The following is a 24521-nucleotide window of genomic DNA, read 5'->3' as shown; positions in this document are numbered from 1 at the left end:
ATTGTCTTAAAAATGAAGTAAATACATGGGGGTAGAGACAATTACTGAAAGATCCGGAAGAGCTTCAAGCTTCTATGCCTGTACATTGTATCGATCATAAAAATGGATCTAGTATTTTCAAATATGTTCTGCAAAGTAATGTCAGGAGACATGCTGGATGTCTGGATTTGACATAATAATCTGGAGTGCAGAGTCAGGTGTCCTGAGCAAAACTTTTATATATTGAGGTGGGAGAAGCTGGTGTGCGGTTCATCCTTGAAGCCAGAAAGTTCAGGCACTTCCACTTTGAAATAAACTTAAAGTTTGCAGTGCTGCCAACAAAGCACTAACCCTGTCTGAGTCCAAATAGATAGGGAATATGCTTGGGATCTTGCCCCCAGTAATTTCAGGAATGCGCATGAAAATGCTCATCAGGGCTTGAGTTTGGGTCCTGAAGTAGCTGGCAGGTTTAACCATGACCTATATATTTCTGTATAGCTTTTTATATTTCATAGAGCTGCATAATATTTTATATTTACAAAAATTATGAATTAGAAAACTGATCTCTCTCATGGCTGGCCTTTAAGTTGAACAGGATCCTGTACTTCATTCCACTGGTAGGACTCATGTCACTGTCCCCAGCCTTGAGAGGGCAAGTACTAAAATGGAAGAGTCTTCACCTCAGCCGTCGCTGTGCGGTGAACTCGAATGCTGCAGGATTTTACATTAGTTGGGTCTATAACAGGGCATGGCCTCAAGCAGTCTTTTTTTCCTAAAAATGCTGCAAAGTAACAGGAACACAGATGAAGCAGGTAAGAGGCAGGCCAGGAAGGTTATCATCCACTGTAGGTGACCACTTTATTGGTGACCAAGTGGCTTAATGTGTCCATGATATTTCCATTGAATGACTGGGCTAAATACACTATGTGTTTCAGTATGATTTATAGTTGCTAATTCCATTACCCAAAGATCCCTTTTAGAAAGCCCTCACAGCTAATGAATTTAATGACACAAAGGCCAAAACTAGAATATATATCACTCTGCCGAAAACCATCAATAACTGGGGAAACATTAATTTTTACAGACGTAGCTGCTTGCAACCTCTTTTACCAATCATAAACTGCTCTTTAATCAAAATCTGTTCACCTCTAAGGTCATCAAAATTTGCTGCCAGGCTACTTGTAACTGCCTGGCTTTTGTAAACCTGGATGATAGGCTTACTCTGTAAACTATAATCTCTCCCACTTTGTTCAGAGTTTTAGAATAGCGTTTGTACTGTCCCCTGTGAGTTGCCACTGAGAGAAGTTACAACTCATTATATTGACTGAACCCACCACTTTTAAGTAATGGCAGGAATTACGCATTCTCCTGAAATACCACCTTTCAGCGGGCTGGGAGCTGCCGGTCTCCCCTTCTGTCCTTTGAATGCTGTGTGATGTTAATTGCACCAGCAGCTGCTTGATCTGCTAAACAAACCACTGGAAGCTGGAGCTGGTTGTTCAGGTTGTTCTCTTGGTCTCCAGCATAATCGGAGTGCTGCTTTTCTTCTCCCTTCACGTTTTGTCCTTGACCTCTGTGGCTGACCCACCAACGGGCCTGTCTTGTGTTGGAACAGACTGTAGTGATTTAAGAGCTGTCCTGTCTCAACTGGAGGGGTGTTTGAGAGAGTCTGATGGATGTACCACCTGCAACAAAGGAGATGGAAGGGAGTGAGTAGGACAGTTTCATTTCGAATTTGTCATGTTAATTGACATAAATGTCAGCATTTCACATAAATGGAATAATGTTTTCACCTAAATATTATACATAGAGTGCATTGGTATTTAACAGCTGTATGAAGAAGTGCTGTAGAACAAAGCTATCATTCAGACAGTTGAGCAGAACAAAAGCACGTCAGGAGCTCTAGCTCTTCACTCCCCTTTGGCAATGTTTATTTTACATGAACACGCATCAGTGTGTTTATATCGTCAGATGCTTCTGCATGGAAACATTTAAAACGCATCTTGTCCACAGCACACAGTGTTATAACCTGAAACTCATTTCTGGTTACCAACTACAGCACAGAGAGTGGCATCTTACGGTGCAGTGTTTATGGCCAAAATTATTCTACTTCAGCAGTCAGGCTCCCAAGTTAAAACACTGAGTGATGGAGTTAATTAAGGAGGAGTAGGGCTGTTGTAGCTCTAATGGTCTACAGATATAAGTGCCTCTAAGTGAGGCAAAGTTTGTCAGGAAAGGTAATGTCTTTCATTGCACCAGCTGATACAGCTGGAGAAAAATACAGATAGCTTTGGGCCCACAAGCCCAAACTTTTAGTTTATTAACATTTCTATCATCAGAAAAAGCAAAACCACTTCCCCACGCGTACCTAAAAAAGAGAGTATATCAGTTTTATTTCAAGTAAAATTGACAAGTTAAATATACGGTACAAAGACGACAGATGCCAGAATTTTTTGAATCTTGAAAGGCAGAATATTATGAAATGCATCCTATCAGCAGAGTTGGAAAGGGTGGCCATGTGATAGTTCCCTAGTGATAAATCATTGCCTTTCCTTCTCTAATGATTTCTAACCTCCGTTCTTTTGCCTGAAAAATTCTCCCACGTCTTCCTGCAGCTGAGTCAAGATACAGTTTGTTTGCAGAGACACTTCTGATTTATTTTTCCACAACACTGAGATCTCCAGTATTTTTTTCACTTTTGTCACCTACTAATTGATGGTTTACCAGAAATAGAGCCCAGCAGTGTTACCATCCTGACGTGCAACAGAAATGGCAACTACAAAAGGAACTGCTCATGAAAATTCCTTATGCTCTCTATTGCTGGAAGTTTTGAGGCATTGATACTTAATATCACACGCAGGTAATAATGTCCATTTATACTATTTGATTTGTGAAGATTTTCTGGTAGGCTTTAAGTAATCCAGCGTTTGTTTGTTAGGAAATGGACCAAAAATGTAAATTAAAATAATGGGAAGATCCCAGGTTTCTATTAGTCTACCTGAATAAAATGACCTCCAGAAGGAATTTTAGCTGACTTTAGCACTATTTCATGAGAGACTGCATTAAGCAGAATTAAAGAAACATAAAACATTTACTTCTGTAAAGCAACATCATTTTAAACAAAGACCTGCTGGTGATGCTCCCATCGTTCCTTTTTAGTCTGGTATTCAAAACTGGGTAATTATGTTTTTGTAAAGTTTCCTAGAATGAGTTCCATTATGAGTGTTTACAAAATATAGTCACTCAGGTCTTGCAGTACAAGTTGTGACTGTTAACGTAAAAATAGAAAAGAAAGTGCCACGCAGCCATCAGAAGTCCTTACTGTCCTTGTAGCTTATATGCAGAGTGGACTTTTTTTCCTGCATAGACCGACCATGCAACATTCAATGTAAATGTTACTTGTGTTTTAAAAAGAATTGAATTGCCATCATATTTAATTTTTAAACATGGCTAAACTTGGAAACACTGAAGGAGAAATAAGTTTCTGTTAGCATTAGGAAATTATTCAAATTCATATTTTACCAAATCTTTCTTTGTTAAAATGATCCACAAGTCACGAGTTAGAAGCTGTTACTGTGTGTGTGTATAATTGTAAGGGATTCAAGGAAGTTGAACATATGTGATACTGAGAGCATAAAGGAAACATTTAATGGGATCCATATGAACAGATTGGACGGAGTGTTTTAAGTATTATACATCATTTGTTTGACATCATTACATTACTATAATGTAAATCCAGCTGTATTTTGTGCTCATTGACACCATTCAAAATACGTGGCATGAGATCTCTGTTTATTTTACTTTGGAAGTGCTGTGTTTTCAGCACAGCCTAAATAATGATACGTAGGATTCATTCTACTCTTAGAGTGGCAGTATGGTTATGAATTTATATACTTGACTATTTGATGGCACACTTGTGCTGATAAATAAAGTGACCAGAGCAGCTAGATGATCCCCAATGCTTAATTAGCCCCTCCCTCCCTCAGTCTCTTCTGGGCCACCCCCACCTGCTCACCAAGGAAACTGCTGCTGCAGGGACGAGCCCAAAGCACCATGGCCATGAGTCAGAAGTCTGTAGTGGGAAGTGCTATTGGTCTCTGGAGGTCTCTAAATCTCTTTTACTTAGTATGTCAACTCTGAGTCCATATGACCTTTAGTTTATAAGCTTTCATTACATTATAAACTTTATTTTGCATAAAACCATATGGTTTGTAAAATTCTTTAGAGATATGTGGTATTTTGTATTCTGGAAGATTTACTGTGTAGCAAGGCTCAGAAAAAATTATACGCAGAAAAACAATAATCTAAAGGTAAATTGGTATTAAAGGTACTGGATAGATCCTTTTATATTCTAGTGTTGTGACAAATTTCATGAAGCAAAGGATTTTGCAAGTAAGGTATGCCAACTAAATGTTGAGCTACATGAGAAGGAGAAAGTGTAGAGTGAATTGTCGAAACACAACATAAATTTATACATCAATAGAGCAATTTCATAAACAATATTTTTTTTCATATTCACCTTTTCTCAAAATATGTGACAGCAAAAATAAAAGGAATTCTGAGATAGGCAAACAAAATAATTAAGGGCTTAGTAAGATCATTGGTACATACATAGAAAAAGAATAATTTTAAATTTAGAGTGGAAGGAAAGGGTGTCAAGACTTGCACATCAGTAAGTATATTAACAGGTAGCAGAGCCAGCACTCTGCAATAGTAGTACCTACATCTAGTTTTCATCTAGCATCTCAGAGCATAAATCTCATTGTAAAAATGAGAATTTTTATTCTATGCTTTTTAGCTCCAGTCTTACGCATGCAGATTCTCTGTCTTCCCTGCACTGAATCTTTTCCAGTTCTTCAGTGCCCATTTCAGTTGGGCACCGTGGTCTTCGGCATAATCCTTCCGTTCTGTTAGGTGGTGTCAGACACATCTTCCTGCGTGATGCAGATTTACCTGTTCCAAGGCTCTGTTTTGATAAATGGCATTATGCTCCTTCATCTCTCCATGAGAAAAAAATTACAGATTGGTTTGTAACTGAGCCGTAGTATAGCTGTAGAACTTTTAAATAAACTGAACTAAGCTCTCTGAACATATGTTGCTATTTTATTCATTAAATAACAGATTGCAAGCTAATTCATACTCAGCTGAGACATGTCTAGTTAAAAATAAAAAAAAAAAATCCAAACATACCAATAAATAATGAATTTAAGAACAGAAAAAATTAAAATATCACAAAAGCACTACAGGTTGTATGCAAGCCTTTTAAGGTTCATTACTTTTTAATATATTCTCTCTGATATACTTCACTTAGTAACAATACAGGCTATTGTAGTCTTGTCAGTAAATGATAAAACAGTTCAATTACCCCTTCTTTCGATGTGGATCCAAAAAGTAAAGTAAAGTATACTTCAAAACTGTTAGGAAAATACTTCAGCAAAGGCCTGACTTATTTTCAAAACCAATTTTTAATCAGGTGCTAACTAGTTGATAAAGCTGCTTATTTATTTTTTGTCAGTCTATAAAGCAATTTAGCTACATGTTTATGATTACAAAGGCATTTTAACCTGACTCTTAAGGAAGATGAGTTTATGTTCATGCTGCTCTCGTCCATCGGTCTGTGCCTCCGATAACTTTTGAGCAGAATGGCAGCACTCAACCAACATGGCAGAGTTGTGCTTAGAGATATGGTTTAGTGATGGTTTTTGTCAGAGTTAAGTCGATGGTTGGACTCGATGATCTGAAAGGTCCCTTCCAACCTAGACCATTCTATGATTCTTTACTTTACACTTTGTGAAAAGTAAAGCCTAGTAAAAAAACAAGATCTGTATTATTGTATCTCCTGAAAGAAAAAGCAGTAGTAGTAGAACTCAGCAGCTGAAGAGGAGCTGTTGACATCTGTGCTCCATAGCTGTAGGATGCCACGCTCCATTATACAACTGCCACGGAGCTGCGTGTGCTCAGTATTGATCAAGGGCCATCCAAAAGAATGAGTCAGAACCAAAGAAGAGGAAACATTCAGGACTGAAGCAGAACTACTCCCTTCAAACTTCAAAGAAAGGAGAGCAAGTAGGAGTGCTTCAAACTAGCAGAATTACAAGGAAATTTTTTCTCGTTCATAGCTAGCATCAATACAGCGATTTTTATAAACAGCCTCTTCTATCTGTAAAAAAAAAATGGGCTAAATGCAAGTGCAGATGAGAAGGCCAGTAGTGGGGTCAAGGACATCTCTTCTGGCCTGGACGATCCTCGGATAAAAATCTGATTGAAGCAAATTATTGTAAATGTGAATTTTGAGATGAAATAATGTTTTATAGTTACATTTTTAGATGACTGCAAACTTCTATCGTGTCAATGAACACATTGAAAACAAATAATGCTGTATTTGCATGTCATACATAGACTTCTTGATGTAAACAAAACCCTAAAAATCTGAACATCGTTAGCAATCATTAGAAATAAAAACGGGAGTTGTTATGGATAGCAGGATGCTGAACAATAGCAACAGGATAAAAATTGTTCAGCATCCTGCTATCCATAACAACTCCCGTTTTTATTTCAACAGGATAAAAATTCATAGCTAAGCTAATTTCTGTTTCACTTCCATATGTTTTGAAATCTTGTTGGCTTTAGTCAAATTATCTTGTGTAACATCGCGTTCTAGGTATTTAAATGATTTTGCATTAAGTTATTTTACAGAGTCTACTGTTTATTCAGAGTTGTGAAGAACCGTAAGCATGCATATTTAGATATAATGCTGCTTTATATCCCAACCAACATTTTCTGTGGTATTAAAAAAAAGGTAATGAGATGTTGACTTAGTTTCAAGCAAAATAAAAATAACTTTGCCGAATCAGAAAGTCTGTAAAAACTAAGTGGAAACTAAGGCTGATTCTCAGCAGAATGAATTTGCATTGCTTCACTGAAGTAAAGCTCTGACGCAGACGACTTGTCTTTAAATCACAAAAATACTTCAGAATCCGATGTGAGGTTTTCTGTGATGCCAGTAGTTGGATGAATGGGTGACAAGTGTGATAATTAAAAAGGAATCCCCGAGGAAATCTGATGCATTAATATATTGTGATAAATTGCACTGGGAGGCAGAAGGTACCCTACCCACCAGAAATACTTCACAGTTCACAAAGCAGAACCAGTCTATTGCATGGAACAAACTAAACTATTTGTCAGATAATTGCGTGCTATTGACAGCATAGGGACAGTACAGATAAAAGGGGAGGAAAGGAGCTGAGAGATGTGTTGCCGTATAGATGATAGGGGTTTTTTCCCATTTACCTAGAGAAGCAGTCATCACCTTGGCTGCTCGGCATTTACTGCGTGGCTTTTGATGTGCCTTGTAGAGTCTAACTGCGTGTCCTGGCAAAGATCAGCAGTTTTTGAACAGGACAGTGGCAGAACCATTAAAATGACTTGTCATGCAAATTATAGGATGTATAATAACCCTGCAAATTTTCTCTTGAGTGGATTTAAGATTGATACCACTAAGTAAGGGAATGTCATTGATCAAATACTTGAGCATGCTGGACATCAAATGTTATGTCCAAAATTTGGGTAGCTTTCAATTCTAAAGTAGCAGGATACAGGATTTACTGAGATTAATTATTATATGAAAGTGCCTTAGCAGATTATTTCAGAGCTCTGGACTGTTGACTCCAGTGATTTAATTTACTGAGGTCTCCAATTTTCTAATATGCTTAGAAATGCTTTTCTGGTGTATGCAAACTAATATTACAGCGTAAACCTTAATGTAACTGTAAGAATGCTGCCTTGATAAAAGATCAATGAAATTAAAAGGATTAAGACTGGGCCAAATCCGTGACAGCTTTGCTTACCACAGCATAGAAAAGCTTATGTGGAGCACTAAGTAACCTTGTTTCTCCAGTTGGGGTAAATTGTGACTGTCGCGGAGGAAAAAGTGCTTTTTTTCCCTGCTAGCTGTTCAGGAAGGGAAGGGGCACGCTTTCATCTTTCACCTTGAAGACACATCATGTCATAATTTAAAGAAAGCATGTGTGGTAAATGGATGGCAACAACAGTTCCTTGCAGGGAATTTTTGCAGGTTCATCAGAGCTCCGCTCCAGCTGCTTTTGTGCAAATTTAACTGGACGTCTGCTAAGGTAAAAGGGAGAGTGAGGGTGAGTATAGAAACGGGACAGAGCTGCATTAGACATTGAGGTAAATTAGCTGGAAGAGTTTCAGGTTAACAGCTTCACAGCTCACCCGATCTGGCAGCAATTTTTATCAGCATCTTCTTTGCAAGGGATTTGTTATTGCTCTTTTAAAAAGGAATTTCTTGCCTCAGTTCTCCGTAGCTGTGTTTCTTGCTGTACCGAGAGTCTTCAAAGATTCTTGTGGGAATTAGAGAAAACAAGATTTTATTGTCCCTTCAAAGTACCATTACGCCATGTTTGTATCTTCGTTGTCTTTTGCAGGAGAGTTCAAGCTCCCTGGCACAGGCTGAGCTGCTTTGGAGCCGTGCAGCAGCGATAGCGCAGGGCAGGACCCTGCGGCTGCAGCATCCCTCTCTGAGGGTCCCTAGGGCAGAGGTGGCAGGGCCTTGGGTACCCACCACACGTGTCTTTCACCCCATCTACTTCCCAGCTCCTCTGCCTTTAGCTGCCACAGAACCTTTTCTCTGGGTGTCTGGACCATTAGTGCTTCAGATAGTCTTCAGGAAGGCCTTTTCCCAGGTCTCATCTAACAAATGCAGTAACAGACTTGTAGAAATGTATTAACCTTGTTTTATGATAGGTGTTTGTTAGGTGGTAGAAATTATTCAATTATTTTCTCTCTTGATTTGAAGCGCAAGACTAATTCTTGTACTATTTCTTTCACGGACGTTCTTAAAGGAGATTTATACCTCATGAAATCAGTTGGTATCTGTGCTGCAATTCAATGTCAACTTGATTTATTTGTTCTTTACCCTTCTCCCCAAAAAATCCTATGACAAATTAAGTGAATGTTGCATCTTCTTCTTTTTTTTCCTTTTTCTTTTTTGTTTTTTATTAATCTACTGAACTATAGTGCTGGAAGGAGCGTGTCTGTGTCTGATATACCCCATTTCAGTGGTGTATGCAATTATTTCACATGTTGCAACAACATTTTACAGGCAACTGCATTGGCAACATGATAAAGCACAATACTTTAATCCCAATAAATATTCTATCATGCTCGTGCTCTCTTGATCTTTTTAAAATAATAACGCTCCATGGGTTTCTTTGCTTTTTCTTTGTTGTTTCAGATATGCCAGGTAGCCCACACAACCAGTTCACCTTCAGACCCCTCCCGCCACCGCCTCCGCCACCGCACGCGTGCACCTGCGCCAGGAAACCGCCTCCGACAGCTGATTCTCTCCAGAGAAGATCAATGACCACCCGCAGCCAGCCCAGTCCGGCTGCCCCGACTCCCCCCACCAGTACGCAAGATTCGGTGCATCTCCATAACAGCTGGGTCTTGAACAGCAACATACCGCTGGAAACCAGGTACAGACCAACCTGTTGTACACTACATATCTCAAATGTTAGAAAAAGAAATTTAATAAAATGGGGAGGAGGCCAGATGTTGACTTGAAGTGGTGATGGGGAATTACGAGTTTGTTGTTCGGGACATGCCAATGCATTTTGATTTCAGGCCATGTCGTTTAGCCATGTGAGGCCTCACTTGATGCATCTAGATCATTAGCGCTCAAAAAAGCATGTGTTTTGCAATATTTTGGAAGATAACTGATTTCCTTAAGATGTGTAGATTACATAGGTATTTTAGAGTTGTGTGCAGGTAGGATTTGTACTTGTCTCATCCTCACACATTCTCCCAGGGCCATTTTGTAATCAGGAGGTAGAAGTTTTGTTTAATTGGTATACCCTGGCACTTCTGCAGTCAGTAAGTAGCTTTCCTGTGGATAAGAAAAGATAGGAAATAATACTAAAGTAATATTTTCCTCAATGCATTTTTAAACACTTTATTGCATATACACACAAAGAATGTAATTTGATAATCATTTTATAATGGAGAAATGATCCAGGCTCAAGATAGGTATTGAGCACGGAGAGCGTTACCTCTGGGAGCTGGGGAAGGCAGGGTTCAGCTTCAGGATCATTCACAATTTACACAAAAAATCTACTCTGAAAAATAATTGAAAGCAAATACATTCTGTATTCAGCAAACCTATGTTTCCCTACCCAAAGTTCTGCCACAGAGGTACAAGCACAGTTTCCTCTGTCGTTTTGGCTATGATAAGCTTTTTTTTTTTGTTCCTGGTAAGTATTAGCTGATTTGATGGCTTTTAAGTACAGCTGTGTTTGCTAACTTGACGCTTGAAACAAGCCTTTGATTTTCTACAACCTTCTTCCTCTTCACTGTGAACAGAGCACAAAGAAGTTTTGACTAATGTTCCCTTTGGGTTTTGGCATTGTAAAACACGTGAAGTGCATGACTGTGAAAGTTGTGTTTGATGAAACAGATGAATGTCTGACGTCCAACTAGTCTGATCTAGAGAATATAAGGTGTTATGCATGGAAATGTTTTAGTTTTTAATAGATGTATGTGCAAGGGCCAGTTGTCACAACTAATCGCTGAAACCTAAATTTTATTCTTTTGTAAAAAGGTTGGGTTTTTTTTACTTTATTACAAAACTTAATGTTTGTATACATCTTTAAACACTTAACTGCTGCCAATCAGAAGCTTCAAATTAAGTTTTTCTTCTCTGAAAGGCTATTAAGTTGGGATTGAAGAATAAGCTGATTTGTTGTGAAATAAAACTTTTCTTACTTGCCTTAAGGACAAATCACAAAAATAATCAAGAAAGCTGTAAACTTTTCTCCAAAAGCAAACATAAACAAAATTTTAGTTCAGCTGATCCTTCTGGAGGTAGAAGCTTCTGTTCACACAACCTTTATGAAGATAAATCTCTGTCATTTCTAGCGTAACAAGCTTATATATCTGTACCTTCTGCGGCATATAAGGCTGATCCCTGGGCATTCTGTACCCATGAAATACCTTTTGGTTCTCTTCAGTTAACAGTTAGGTAAATCTCGTTTAGCCTTTCCTGCATCCCTGTTCACTATGTCCTCATCAGACCCCATTGGGGAAAATACTTTGCAATTTTAAGTCTCTCCCTTGAGTTCAGTTTAATTTTTCGGTTTTCTTATTTTTGCAAATTTGAAACTTCTCCTAAAGGACAGATACATAGAGATGTAGTTATATCTCTAATTATATAATTGGATACTGACGAAAGGGCTGTGCCATGGATTAGGAATTCGCACTGGAAAACATACTATGGGCTACACGTTAGCAATTCACAAAGTCTGGGAATTTTCCACATTCCTACCCTTCAGCTGATTTCATGCACCCTCTGGTAGCTAGCTGCAGCCTCTCATGAAGCTGGCTGAAAGGCGATATAATCTGAGAGCAGAGTCTGTGAGAGTGTTTGCCCAGATATATCTGCAGTTTATGTGCAGACAAGTGATACAGCAGGGGAACATTGTAATAAAAAACATTTGTGATCACCATTTCCCAGAAGTCCATAGTAACACAACACAGCCTTAGAGAAAAAGAAGGGCTTGCAGCTTGTTTTTTCTTCCTTAACAGGGAATAATTCAGCTAGAATCGAACAGATACTTTGGCCTAATATCTGGATTCTCTTGCTTTCCTTCTCCATTAATGTTTAGCTGCCGATAAAAAATAATCCTACAAAATAAAGAGAACCATGTCAATGGCAGCTGTGTTTCTGTGCTAAATCTTTAATAGTACCTAATCTACCTAATATCTACATACCTAATATGTCTAAGCAGATTTATGTTTTTTTTTTTAATTTGGAACATTTGCAATCAAAAAGAAGACTTAGTAATGTATTCCCTACTGTAACAACTAGGCAAAAATCAGAATGCACGTGTTCAGCTTTTCTTCCAACTGTCTCTCCTGTTAATCCCTAAACAGCACATGTGTTTGCATGGTTTATCTGCAGCCATGCAATATTAGAGAATTTTCAGACAGGAAAAGATTTCCTAGGACTAATCGTGTGCCTGTAAATCCTGTTCACTCTGGACGATCAGAAATGAAGCAAGTTTCTGAGTCCGCTCATAATGATAATGTGTCCTATTTATGTAAAAGAATATTCCATCATTCTGAAAATGTTTGCAGTACTCTGATCAAACGTGTTCTTATATAATTAGAATTTGAAACTGTAGATTGGACTGCAAAGGGCTGCAGTAGAGATGTGTACTGAGGTATGCGTTCTGCAAGTTTTTTTGTAGAGTAAAACTTTGTTATATTTTTATAGAAAAGGTCAAATCAGAAATTTGGCTTTGTGCGTCGTGTAGAGGTGTTATATGCATGGACTTTTCCAGAAAACAGTTTTGTCAGGACCCAGTGTACTAGCTCAACTGTTTAGTGAGGAGACTGATTTGGAAAGGCAAAATTACTTGTTCAAGTTCACACAAGCTTTTGGCAAAGCCAAAAATAGAGTCTAGATGTATGTTATTGCCAAGGCCAGCTCGCTGACTCTGGCAGTTATTCTGATTATAAGCAACCAAAATGAAAATAAGAATTAAGAATACCTTTAAAACTTCAGAGGACATGTGGTGGAATAGCTGTTGATGAAGAAATTGGAGAAGAGCTGTACCTGTAGGAGGTATAACAGCTCGAACTGCCGACTGCCTGCGCTGCAGCCTTCAGTGCTGTAATGTGCCTGTGAATGCAAATGCAGGCTCCATCTGTGTGCACGCACACGCAGTTTTGAAAAAAACATATTCATTATTAAAATGACTTATGAACATCGTCACACAGAAAAATAATTTGTAAGTATTGCCAGAAAAGGACTGCAAGGATCTCTCACACCACATAAAAACACAACAAACGTTGATTGTCTTTTTTAGGATAATGTTATTGGGCTCTTACATAAATTGATTTTTTTTCTTCTCTCCCGGAATAAAGTACTTGCAACCTATTGCCTATTCCCTTCCTTTCCACTAAAATAATTGTTTTTTCGGGTTTCATAGATACTTTGCTCTAATGTTTCAAATCTTATGATTTACAGTGTAATACATTGTCATTATCTCTGACAGTCCCATCTGAACGTAGCTTACCACTTTTTATGGAGTATGTATTAAACCCTGACAATTCAAAGGCGTGTTTTTCATTCTCTCCATGCCCCGTTAGTTGACTCAGTATTTGTTTCCATATCTTGCTTTTTTGTTGTGGGTTTTGTTTTGTTTTGTTTTTTCTGGCTTATGCTATTTATTTTCCCACTTCAGTCAAATTCCCAAATAAGAAAAAACTAGGAGTTAAATAGGGCTTTTTACCTAACATTATTTCTGATCCTCCCTATAGTCTGTTACAATTCCCTCATGGACAGACAATTGGACATGCCTATTTTGAGTAAAGTTTCGCATTTAGATTACTCAAGCATTAGAATTTTTAAATTTTCTATCTAAATGTCAAAATTTTGATTTTGTGTTGAAGTGGGTTTTTTTAGTCGGGTTTTTTTTTCTTCCATATTTTCCATATTTGCTTGTTCCTTCCTTTTTTAGATCAAATTTCTTTCCTAGTTCCTCTAACCCATTTAGCAGTGTTGGCAGTAAGGTTAATGCTGTGCTGAATGGACTGAAATCTCCCTTCACTGCGCTGGCAATGAGCCAAGTGCTGTGGAAAAAGACAGCTTAATTTAAGCAATCTTATCACCATGGTAATAGCTCCTCTAAGGGGACAGTGAGGTACCAGACCATGAACCTGAGATTCAATTATCATTAATTTATATAAAACTTCGAAGTACTAGGATAATAAGAGAAGTATTTGGGGTTCAAGGCAGTTACGATTTTTAGTTACTATTCAGCAATATTTCAGAGTCCTAAAGTTTGATTATGGCTCTAAACACTTAAAAACTTTGAGTGTTTTGGAGTTCGAGAAGTTTATTCAGCTCGTCATATAGATGGAATCATTCCGTTCTGTATTATATAGTTAGTTAAGGTGCAAATTTAAGACTATCTCGATTTCTGTTTTCCTAAAAATATCATCTTGCTCATAATTGTGTTTAGTATAGGGGAGATCTTGACAACAATCACTTATCAAGAGATCTATTCTGTACTATCGTTTTTTCCTTGTTCTTTTTTAATCAAGCTCATAATTATTTGTGCTCTTCAAAAGTACATTGATAGCCTTTCAAATCACAGAAACCTGTACATACTCACTTTCTGTTCAAGCTAGACTAGCGCAAAAAGTGGAAATAATTGAAGAAAAATGCATGTATAAATACACACACAGTTCAGTGTGAGCTCTTGGAAGGTTTATTCTTTCTCCTTTCTCTCTTCATTTGAGCATCTTATGAATCTTACCCCAATGCAGAGATACAGAAAGCACTTCCGTGCCTTCCTTTTTCCCAGTTCAAGGTTTCCATAGCAAACGGAATGGCTTTTACAGCTCCCAGGGCACGCAGGTGTTGATGATCATACACCACCGAGCAGGGAGACAATTACTATTTGAGCAATGCAATTCATTAGGAACTTGTTTGCAAATGGAGCCTACTCCTGAGTTAAATGACCAGGCTTGTGGTTATTCCAAGAATAAATGCAGGGGAGGGCTTCATTTATGATCTTTCCTTCAACTCACGTTGGTCAGTGTTTGCTGTTATGACACTTCACTTGTGTTTTGTCATTTTCTATCTAATTAAACAATAAATCTAATCCATAGAGAGGCTGACATTATTAAAAACAGACACATGGCGAGGGTTTTAAGTTCAGTCCAAGACCCATGTGTTTTCACTGCGCAGAAGAAAAGATCCTAAGAGTATTTCAAACTTCTGAATTGTAAAAGATAAATTGAAAACTGTAAATATGACCATGAACTTAACATAAAAGCTGTAAATATGACCCTAAATTTAATAATGTGAGAATGAAAGCGTCTTTCACGGAAATAAAAATATAAACATTTTTCAGCTACAATGAAGTACAGTTTTCATGTTAAGAACAATGGCACTTTGAGGGTCGGTCTTTTGAATAATTTGAGATCCAGTCCAGTAAGGACAATCAGGCAATTGAAATTGTTCATATACTCTACTGCATTTTTTCTTTGGGAAAAGCTCTGGCGTGGCCTTCCCTGGAGCAGTGGGAGTGCATGTACGTGCTGGGTTTTTTTCGCAGACTTGCTATAGTAACTTGAAGAATTGTGCTGCAGATACTCTTCGCTCATTATTTTGAATAATGGAATAGTATATAAAATGATAAATAAATGTAAAGATACGTTGTTATTTTATGGCCACCAATAAGCCAGCAGCCTGTTAGCTTTCTATGAAACACAGTGTTCTCATTTCCAAAACCAGAAATAGATTGAATATAAATTTTGAAGAGAAAGTTAAATACAGGTTAATACAAAGAGCCGAGGCTCATTTGGGAAACAGAGACTATGTGCAGCAGAAAGGGTCAAAGATATGCAGAAGATTCTACCTTTTCATTTGAAAGAAAAACACATATGACTGTATAATGTTATTGCACAGAAATGTGTATCCATACCCTGGACGCTACTTCTGCGCAATCTGTATTGGAATATGAGATAATATTTACATAGATAATGTGATCCGCCTGTTGTCAAGTAAAATTTGTGTTATTTGTCACAGTGGTAGCACAGCTTGGCTTTAGACCGTATGCATGTGAGTGTAGGTATTTGTACGTAGACTCAAATGCTAGGAGCAAAAGTCCATTAGGGTATGCAGGAATACCCACAGGAGGGAACTCATGGCAAAGAGAACTGTACAGCAACTACTTCTACTTCAGTTACCTCATTCCTTTCTTTGTTTTAAGTCACGCTTCTAACCACAGAATGTAAGCAACAAAATTACAATATTGGTATTTTTATCCTCGATTCATGTTTTTAAAGTACTCTGCGAATATTGCATACTATTCTTTATATATATTATCATAAGTGTTATTTTTCTCATTTTCCAGATGAAAAATTTAAAATTTCTTGGAAAAAAATATAGAGCTTACCATGAGCTCCCGTATTGCTTCCTTAGCCCACAAATCTCCGCGCGCATTGATCAGTTCTACTCAGCTGTTGTTTGAATTGTAGTGCTAAAGGAAGGTCCTGAGCCACAGAAAATCACTTCTGAAAACTACTGGATTAATGTAGCAATGTCACCATGTATCGTAATAATACAGTCCACACTGATCTATACAAGAGTAATTTATGTACCCACTGGGGTAGTTTTTGTTTTATCTTTTTATTTTCACTAAATAGTGAATGAAATCAGAAGACAATTGTATTTTGGACAACTGTTCCATTTTAGAAGCTGTCCTTGATTGATTTTGGCACTGTCCTATATTTAGATAATTATTGTCCCAGTTTTCTGCCAGATACTTGAAAGTTTAGTCACCTGGTTAGCAGGCTTAGCTTGCCTACAGCAACAACAGACAAGTGAGTCAGCATCATGTCACTTGTTCTGTACTGAAGCAAAAAGTAAAGGATACAGATTCTTTTTACATCCTTTCACATCCAGGGTCACAGGGCTAAATTTTCAAACACGATGTAAAGTAAACATGAGTGAATAAAAGGAAGAAATTCTATGTGAATGATTCAAAAGGCAAGTCCAGCTCAAAGAGGAAATTCTAGCAAAGCAACTCTGTTCCCAAAGATAAATCTCTAGGGGGTTTCAAATGTGTTTCAATTATACAAGTAAAAATAGAATGATAAAATAAATTAGATAAATAATTTTCATGGCCATTTCCCTCTTTATTCACCCATGAGCATTCTTGTTCCTACAGTTCTTATACACAAAAAGATAAAACAAGGCAGATAAAATTATAGGTCAGATTCTGTCTATAATTATGCCATGTTTTACATTCACATATGGTTTTCCTGGGTTGGTTTTCAAGATGAGGGTATAGTATCTTTGTTGTCAAGTAGGTGTCTTGTTTTTATACTGTATACTTACCTTAGAATAGCTGTCTTGTTTTTATACTATGCAGTTTGCTGAGTACCATATGCAAGATTTATAAACAGAGGTTCATATTCTGATTACTATCTAAATTGAGAAGTTTCCTTCTTTTTTCCCTTCCCACTTTGGGTACAGAATAGGATGGATAGAAAATCGGGAAAGCAAATTTCTGCTTCTTCCCACGGTCACAGGAAATATTAGGTGACTTGAAAGGGTTGGGTAACAATGGCTTGTGGTTGATGTTTGCCAAAGTAGCTGGACAACTGTATCAGTTCCAAATCTCTTTCGGCTGCCATCTTTATATATTCTCTGGTTATGCCAAAAATCAGAATCCTTCTCGTGCTACAGCTGCTACAGTTCCTCTTAAAAATTCCCTTTGCACTTCTGTTGACATCTAAAAGTATTCAATTGCCTACTTAAACATTGGTATAGATATACAGTTATATGTATTATATGCGGTAATCTAATTTAGTTAAAAAGTAATTGAAAAATTTAAGTGATCCAACTGAAGACTTCTTAGTTTTCCTATCACATAGCTATGCAGCAGTTTGTAACACTTTATGTAACTGTGAAACACACACAAGCACAAATGTGTTCCTACTTGGTTTCTCCAGGAGAAATGCAGACTTTCTTTTGGCCACGGTATTGCAAGATTTGTGTTTCTTCTAACTCATCTGGTGGTTCACTTTCAAATCTGCTTTTGTTCTTCAGTTTTTCCTCTTACAAATCTGTAGTTTTTAATAGAAATGGAAGGAAAATATGTTACAGGTACAAATGAAGGTGGAACTCTAGGCCTTACAGACACAAGGTAACACAAAGCACAGCGTAAACACATAGAACATAGAGAAGTGATTTTTCAAGCCCTTGAAAAATTGGGGGACGTTACTACAGTACTGGGATATCAAAATATTTTCTGAGAATGTAATTAAGAAATTCTGTGTGGGGTTAATCTAGTTTCTGTAATAGTCTTACGTTACCGCCATATGAATTCAGTTGGGATGTTCCTTCATGTGTAGCTTTTATATGACTTAAATTGCTACTCCAGATAAGAAGCCAAACTACATAACAAAATGTCCTTTGGATGTAAAGGATGTAAAGGAGAAGGATGTAAAGAAAGAAATGAACTCCTGTTCTCTAACCTTCTCCTAGCTGAGAATTCATCGTTTTTGTATGAACTGCACTCTTGGAGTTATATGCCATTCCTCTTAAGGTTGAACAAGAGCACTTAGATGTGCCACATGAAACTGCTTCTTTACAGAAAGCAAGCTATTCCGTGATCAGCAAGATTAAGATGTCTAATTTCATGCTTTCTGTCACCTAAACTACCCAATAATTCCCTTCCCTTGGTCCTTATCTCTTTACTGGGCACGTCAGTGTAGCAGAGTTAGACCGAGCTGTTGATCAGGCGGTGCGTACCCTGCTGCATGAGCCACCGTGTGCGGTGCTGGGTGGCTGAACAGAGGGGCTGCGAGGGGATGAAGAACTGAGTTTAGAATCGGGAGCCCACGGGGGCTTTTGCTGGTTTTGTTGGGTTTTTTGGTGAGGGTGGGGGGTTTCTTCCTACCCTCCTGCCCCTGATTTTTATGAGTCTGGGACGATCTTTTTCTTCCTGTTAACTTTGCTTGAGAGAATTCAAAGTTCCAAAATTTTATGTGTGTAGACATGAACAAATGGATAGACAGGCAAAGAAGCGTTGTGGTTACTTAAGAAAGAGGGAATGTTTTCCAACTGCCTCTTTTGTATGTGAAATTATTACTAAGCCTTTAACATGTATTTATGTATTGGAATTATCAGTGTAATAATATCAAGTGACTTTTATTTCACAAGCAAATGCCTTACAGATTACGTCCTGTATTTCTCTTTTTATGAGAATATTATCATTTTCTTTATGGATGTTTTTGATGTTTTTGTGAACATTTAGAACTTCCCCACTTGGATTGAGTGCCCTTATCAATCATTCGTATAAATTCTCTGATTTCTCTTGTGTTCTCAGTTTACAAAAAAGAAAGAAAAAAAAAGCCTTAGCTTCTCTCTTAGATCAAATATTAAAGCACACACCAGGCTGCAGTCACATCTAAACTTTTGAACTGCTATTTTTATTATTTTGCTCTTTCAAGAGAGCACCTGATTTTATAGAATTGATAGCAACAGTTTAGCGTGTCCTAATGTCCTTTGGGAACAGTGGTGCGCTCAGACAGATGAGGAGTCGTCTGAGTTTATGAGAACATAGTCACAGTCTGGCTTTGGAAATTTGTCTTTGTGCCACCAGTGTTTTTCAAATTCTATAGAAATGTCTTTGGGTACTCAATATACTCTCCCCAAAATGGAAGGCATAAACAATTGTGATTTTTAACATTTTCTCAACGTTATTTCACTGGTAGCTCAGTTTCAGTGTAGCATTGCCTCAGAATCTCGGTTTTATTACGAGAAGTTAGAGCTATGTAAATTCTCCTCTGTGTGAATGGAGTCATCTGTCTAAGAGGGTGTGAGCTGAATCCAGCTTCTGTGCGCTCTTCTCCTAATAAAGAAATCCCTCTGCACACCAGCATTTTACCATCAGTCTGTGAAGCCACATTTATAAAACCCTGTGCAAGAGAATGAAATTATTCCTGGCTATTGATTGCAAGGCTATTAGAGCTTTAATAATAACTTTCAGTTCAGCGTTTCCTTCCCTTTACTGATATCTTTGAGCTGTGCACCATAAAGGACAATCAATACTGCCAGTATCAGACCATTTTGCCATAATTTCAAAAAAATTTAAATTAAAAATTATCAAATAAGTAGCATTTTGTCATTGTGTCTTGAAAATATAAAGCAATTAAAGAACTATTAACTGGTTAATTTTTTTGTGTGTGTATGTAAATATACTTTTTTTAATGCATATACTTAAATATAGTAACACATGTCTTATTTTATATGGTGATTCTACTTTTGTCCCGTGAATATCAGTAGGAATTTTGCTGTGACGTTCTTTCCTACCAAAAGTCTAAAGGACTGTGTATCTCATTAAATGCCAACCGAAAAGTAAGGCCTCACGTACTTGCAAAAGCCTTCATGTGTGACAACAAGGCATCGAAGCCAAAATGACCAGCTTTATTCTGACGGCCTGGTATTAGGGAAGCAGCACTGTATAGTCCTGTAGACAGTTGTGTTACTTCATTGGAATTTATTATTTTACCCTATTTGAGTTTAGGATTTTTGAACTAAAATAATAACGGGTAACATTACCGTGTTCAGAACACTATATAATGTGTATATCTATCGCTGTGAACGTCAATGGGAAAGAAAACGAGAATGTGTTGTCTAATATAATGCCAAGATGCTGTACTTACTCAGATTCAGTGGTCCTTTTTTTGTCTAAGTGCTGTTTACTTGAGTAGTAACTAACAAGCAGGAATAACTAGTACTCGACATAATAATAAAAAACTGCACAAAAATTTCATTCTTGTGGTTCGTCAAAAGAATCCTAATATGTAGGCACTGTAACCTGTAATGCAAGCTAACCGGTATTCTCATTTACCTTGGTTTTTATGTAACTGCCTGGATAAAGGCCCTTTAAAAGATAAAACTGGCCTGTAATACCTCTCTATTTTCTATAATCTGTCATTTTGAGAACTGTAACCTCTCTTTTAAAATCTTATAGTGGAAATACGTAATATCATACTCATTACACCATTTTAGCAATTTACCTTTTCAGGAACATGTATTTACAATATTCTTAAAAGTCAAATGTCACAGTATAATCATGTTTCGTACTCTTGAGTGTTTGATCCTGTGTACATTCTGCTGTGAATCCATCAAAGAAATTCTACTAGCATGGATTGATTGATCCACATATGTATTCAAAACATGTCTTGTGCCTTGTTGAAGGTGTAAAGGTACGTTTGTCATCGGGAAGATTCTGGACCGTGTCGATGTTGGCCAGTGAACTTCAGCTGTGAAGTGTGTCTGTGGCTTTTGGCTTGCAGACATCATAGTGCCACGTGATTCTAAATGCAAGATCCTACTTCAATTTTGTTAGAAACAACTGAGGGCAACTTGCACCCCCAGCAGAAGTGGCGTGGTTGTGCTTGCCTGGGTCTGTGGAGCACTTGCACTGTGCTCAGCTGATGGAAGAACAGAGAAATGGGTTGTACAGGAACCACCAGCAGCAACAGTCACAGATGCTCTTACTCAGCTGGGAGCTCATGTGAACGGGGCACAGTTCAAAGCACCTGAACTGCAAGTGGGGTCATTACTTCACATCAGTGTCTGGCTCCCAAAGCAAAGAGCTGGCAAGCGCGGGAGAGTTGAATGCGCTTCTCTAGGAAATGCCTGAGTCAGGGTACTCAACAGAAAGGCCACAGAGGTTCAGGCTAAGACAAAACTCTGGTGGCAGCTGTGTGGCCAAGACCACCCTTGTTCTTGCTAGCTGTGTAGTATCGGTGCCCCTTCACTTGCTTTCTCAGCTCAGATCTTGTGGCTTGAGTCAGAGGAACACCAAGATGCTCTAAACTTCTTTGGGTACATGCTATGGCATGAGATGTAGATGTGGACCTTTGGGAAAAGAGTGCACTCAAGAAACTTTCTCACTTACATAAAACAAAGGAAAGAAGGTCCGAAGAAAGTTTTTATTTCCAAAAGAATATGTGGTTGGTATGGTCAGCCTTGAACGTGTCCTTTCTTGCCACAATTTCTGAGCACATAGCATAGGAAGTTATTGCTTAAAATTAAATATCCTTTCCCAAGTTCTCTGGGAGGGCACTTGCCAGCTGTGAAAACCATCCATCTTCCTGTAGACGACCACACTATATTTCTGCACCAGAGCCTGTTCTGTGAGGCACATTTCTGTACCTTATTTTTTTTCTGCTAATGTACAACTTTGAAGGCAATCAGTCCTCCAGAATATGCTGAAATAGGTCTCCAAATTAATTCTTTCATAGTATGTTTGAGAATCACCACAGCAGGCAAAAGCATTTGAAGAAAAACTGCTCTCAAAATAGCTCAATTAAGAATACTAAATTGTACTTACCTGTATGGTAACTACAGTCCTTCAAAATGGATTATCCTTGTAGATTTTCCACTAAGTAGTTGCCTTTTTCACTTTCCCCTCTTCTCTTTCCCCTCTTCTCTTTCCCCTCTTCTCTTTCCCCTCTTCTCTTTCTCCTCTTCTCTTTCTTTTTTTTTTCTATTTTTTCTTTGTGGTTATTTCCTATATTCTGGAGAGAATCCCATAGTAAAAATACATATTCACAGGGGTAGTGGCTTCTGCAGTGTTTTTTGTACTCTTGGGGAGATAAACCCGGTGTGTGTTTGTGGACAGGGTTGGTACTGCCGGCAGGAATTCCCATGTCTCAAGTACCCGCGTAACAAGGCGCACAGGGGCTGATCATCTTGGAGGAGCCCCAGGTACTGTACTGAGAAATCACCTTTCCTCAGCATTACTCTGAACCTCTGGGAGGATAGTTTAGAATTCATCTACATTATATTGTTTCACTAAAAAATTGCTGGTAATCTTGCTGTGTGGTTGAAAATCTTCCAGTACAGAGGGTATTCAAATACACACTTTCCTGTGGTTGATATTTTCTGTGGATATGTGCAGTATTTGGTCATACAGTGCTTATATATAGTTCCTTTCACTTCTTAAATCACAACGTGGTTTTTACAACGTGGTTCTTTGTCTTCTTTCCGTAGGCATTTCCTATTTAAACATGGATCTGGGTCTTCAGCTATCTTCAGCGCAGCCAGTCAGAACTATCCTTTAACATCCAATACTGTTTACTCTCCACCTCCTAGGCCTCTTCCTAGAAGTACCTTTTCTAGACCTGCCTTCACTTTTAACAAACCTTACAGGTGTTGCAACTGGAAGTGCACTGCCTTGAGTGCCACTGCCATTACGGTTACCCTGGCGCTGTTGCTAGCCTATGTTATCGGTAAGCCTCTCTTGCTTCTCTATGCTGAATTAGTCTTTACCTTTTCTGTTCTGTCGTCTTGCTTGCTTTTACGCTAATACAAATCATGTTTTACTAATGATGTTTGCCATTGGGTGCTTTGTAAATTCTGGCGAGCAAAATGCTGGGGTGGCCAGAAGTTGGATACAACATGTTAACCTTGATGCTGCCTAATAGAGAAAGAAGTATTAGTCAAGATGACAAGTTCGTACTAGCACAGGACTCCTACTGATTTTAATTGCTGCGATATTTTTCTTAAATTAAACATTTGATTTTCACATTAAGCCTTATAACATTGTTGCTCTTAAAGAATTATTTGGAAAAGACTGATAGCTCTTACTTGTATTTTGTCTTGCTGTCTTTATTTCATTTCTTCAGTCTGATCACAATTTAAATCTTTCATTTTTTCCTCTTAATTCTTATATCATTGCCTAGAATGGCTGCTAGCTCTAAAAATATGTAGTATTTTACACCATGCTTTCTATTTTGCTGTCCTTTTGTTGAGTTTAGGTTTCAGGAAAAAGTTACATAGATTGAAGTGCAGTTACTTAATTTCAAACCCATCTTTGTAAGTACCTAGCTTTGCAATTTTGTTATCGCCATAGATTGGCAGGATTTATCACAGTAGCTAGAAACGCCTTCCTTGGTTTTGGAAGATAAATATATTGGAGGTGGGCTTGGAGTCAATGTGATTACAGTTGTACATGGGAAGAGCAAGTCTTTGACTTACTATATGATGTTTTTGATGAACGTTAATTATCACATTGGTTTTTCAATCTGAATTGAAAATATTACAAAACATTCATTATGTAGAATCTTAGCATGTGACCGTGGCTTCTGTCAACACAGGAAAAAGGTAGGCAGGAGCCAGAGTATCTCCAACATTTTATAGCTTGAATGGGAGTAACTCTGGTTTTACCTGAAAGAGTGGTTGGTACTTGGAAAAACTTGTACAGAGATACAAGTACAGATACCTCCAAACCGATAAGTGGCCACTGGTTTTCTGTATTCTTTGAATAAATGTCTTTATAGTGAAAATTATTGCAATTTCAGTCATTTTTATTTTCCACTGGTTATTTTGTCCCATAGTGGCAAAGTTGTGGTTACTGTCAGTGAGATGCTCATTAGGAGGGATTTTTTTCTAACATCCTATTCTAATGCAGATGGGAAAGCAGATTTGATCATTTCTGGTATATGATTATTTGAAAGCACCTGAGGATCTAGTAAGCTACATTAATTGCAGATTTACATAACAGCTGGTGAGCATATGCCCTCAGTTAGGACTGGCTGTATAATTTTTGCAGCCTCATCTGTTTGCTACATATATATCCCACCCACACCATTTCAACTTTATCTGGGTGAAGTGCTCTCTGTTTCATCCCTGCTTAGATTTCGGTCTGACACTGAAATTTTTTTAACTTTCTAGAGCTATACTGCTGTATGGCATCAGCCTGAGAAGGCTGTAAGCGCTCCCTGTCACTGTGAATTAAAAAGCTCTGTATGAATTGTCTGTGTTTGTCTTAACCTAGTAACATAAAGGTGTAATATGTTTTCTTTAGTTGCCCAGAACTAGGTAAAATGAAGATATCTGTGTATTTTCTAAATTATTAGTATTTCTAGTTATGTTTTCTATAGAAAAATATAAATCTCTGAACCGGGAATTCTAATTCAGAAAA

General features: G+C 37.8%; 1 protein-coding gene across 9 annotated transcripts in view; it reads left to right on the top strand.

Moving 5' to 3' along the window:
* The window catches only part of TENM1 (teneurin transmembrane protein 1), a 900761-nt gene that overhangs the window by 731479 nt on the left and 144761 nt on the right, over nt 1–24521 (top strand). For all 9 annotated transcript variants that reach the window (XM_063345747.1, XM_063345755.1, XM_063345753.1 and 6 more), the window contains 2 exons: nt 9236–9476; nt 22589–22827. In XM_063345747.1, the coding sequence (XP_063201817.1) occupies nt 9236–9476; nt 22589–22827 (480 nt within the window). The remainder of the gene's footprint in view (nt 1–9235; nt 9477–22588; nt 22828–24521) is intronic.

The sequence above is a fragment of the Chroicocephalus ridibundus genome, chromosome 9 (genome assembly GCF_963924245.1).
Source record: "Chroicocephalus ridibundus chromosome 9, bChrRid1.1, whole genome shotgun sequence".
In the NCBI taxonomy this organism is placed as follows: Eukaryota; Metazoa; Chordata; class Aves; order Charadriiformes; family Laridae; genus Chroicocephalus; species Chroicocephalus ridibundus.
Note: the sequence above shows the minus strand (reverse complement) of the source record. Positions and strands in the feature narration are given on the sequence as shown.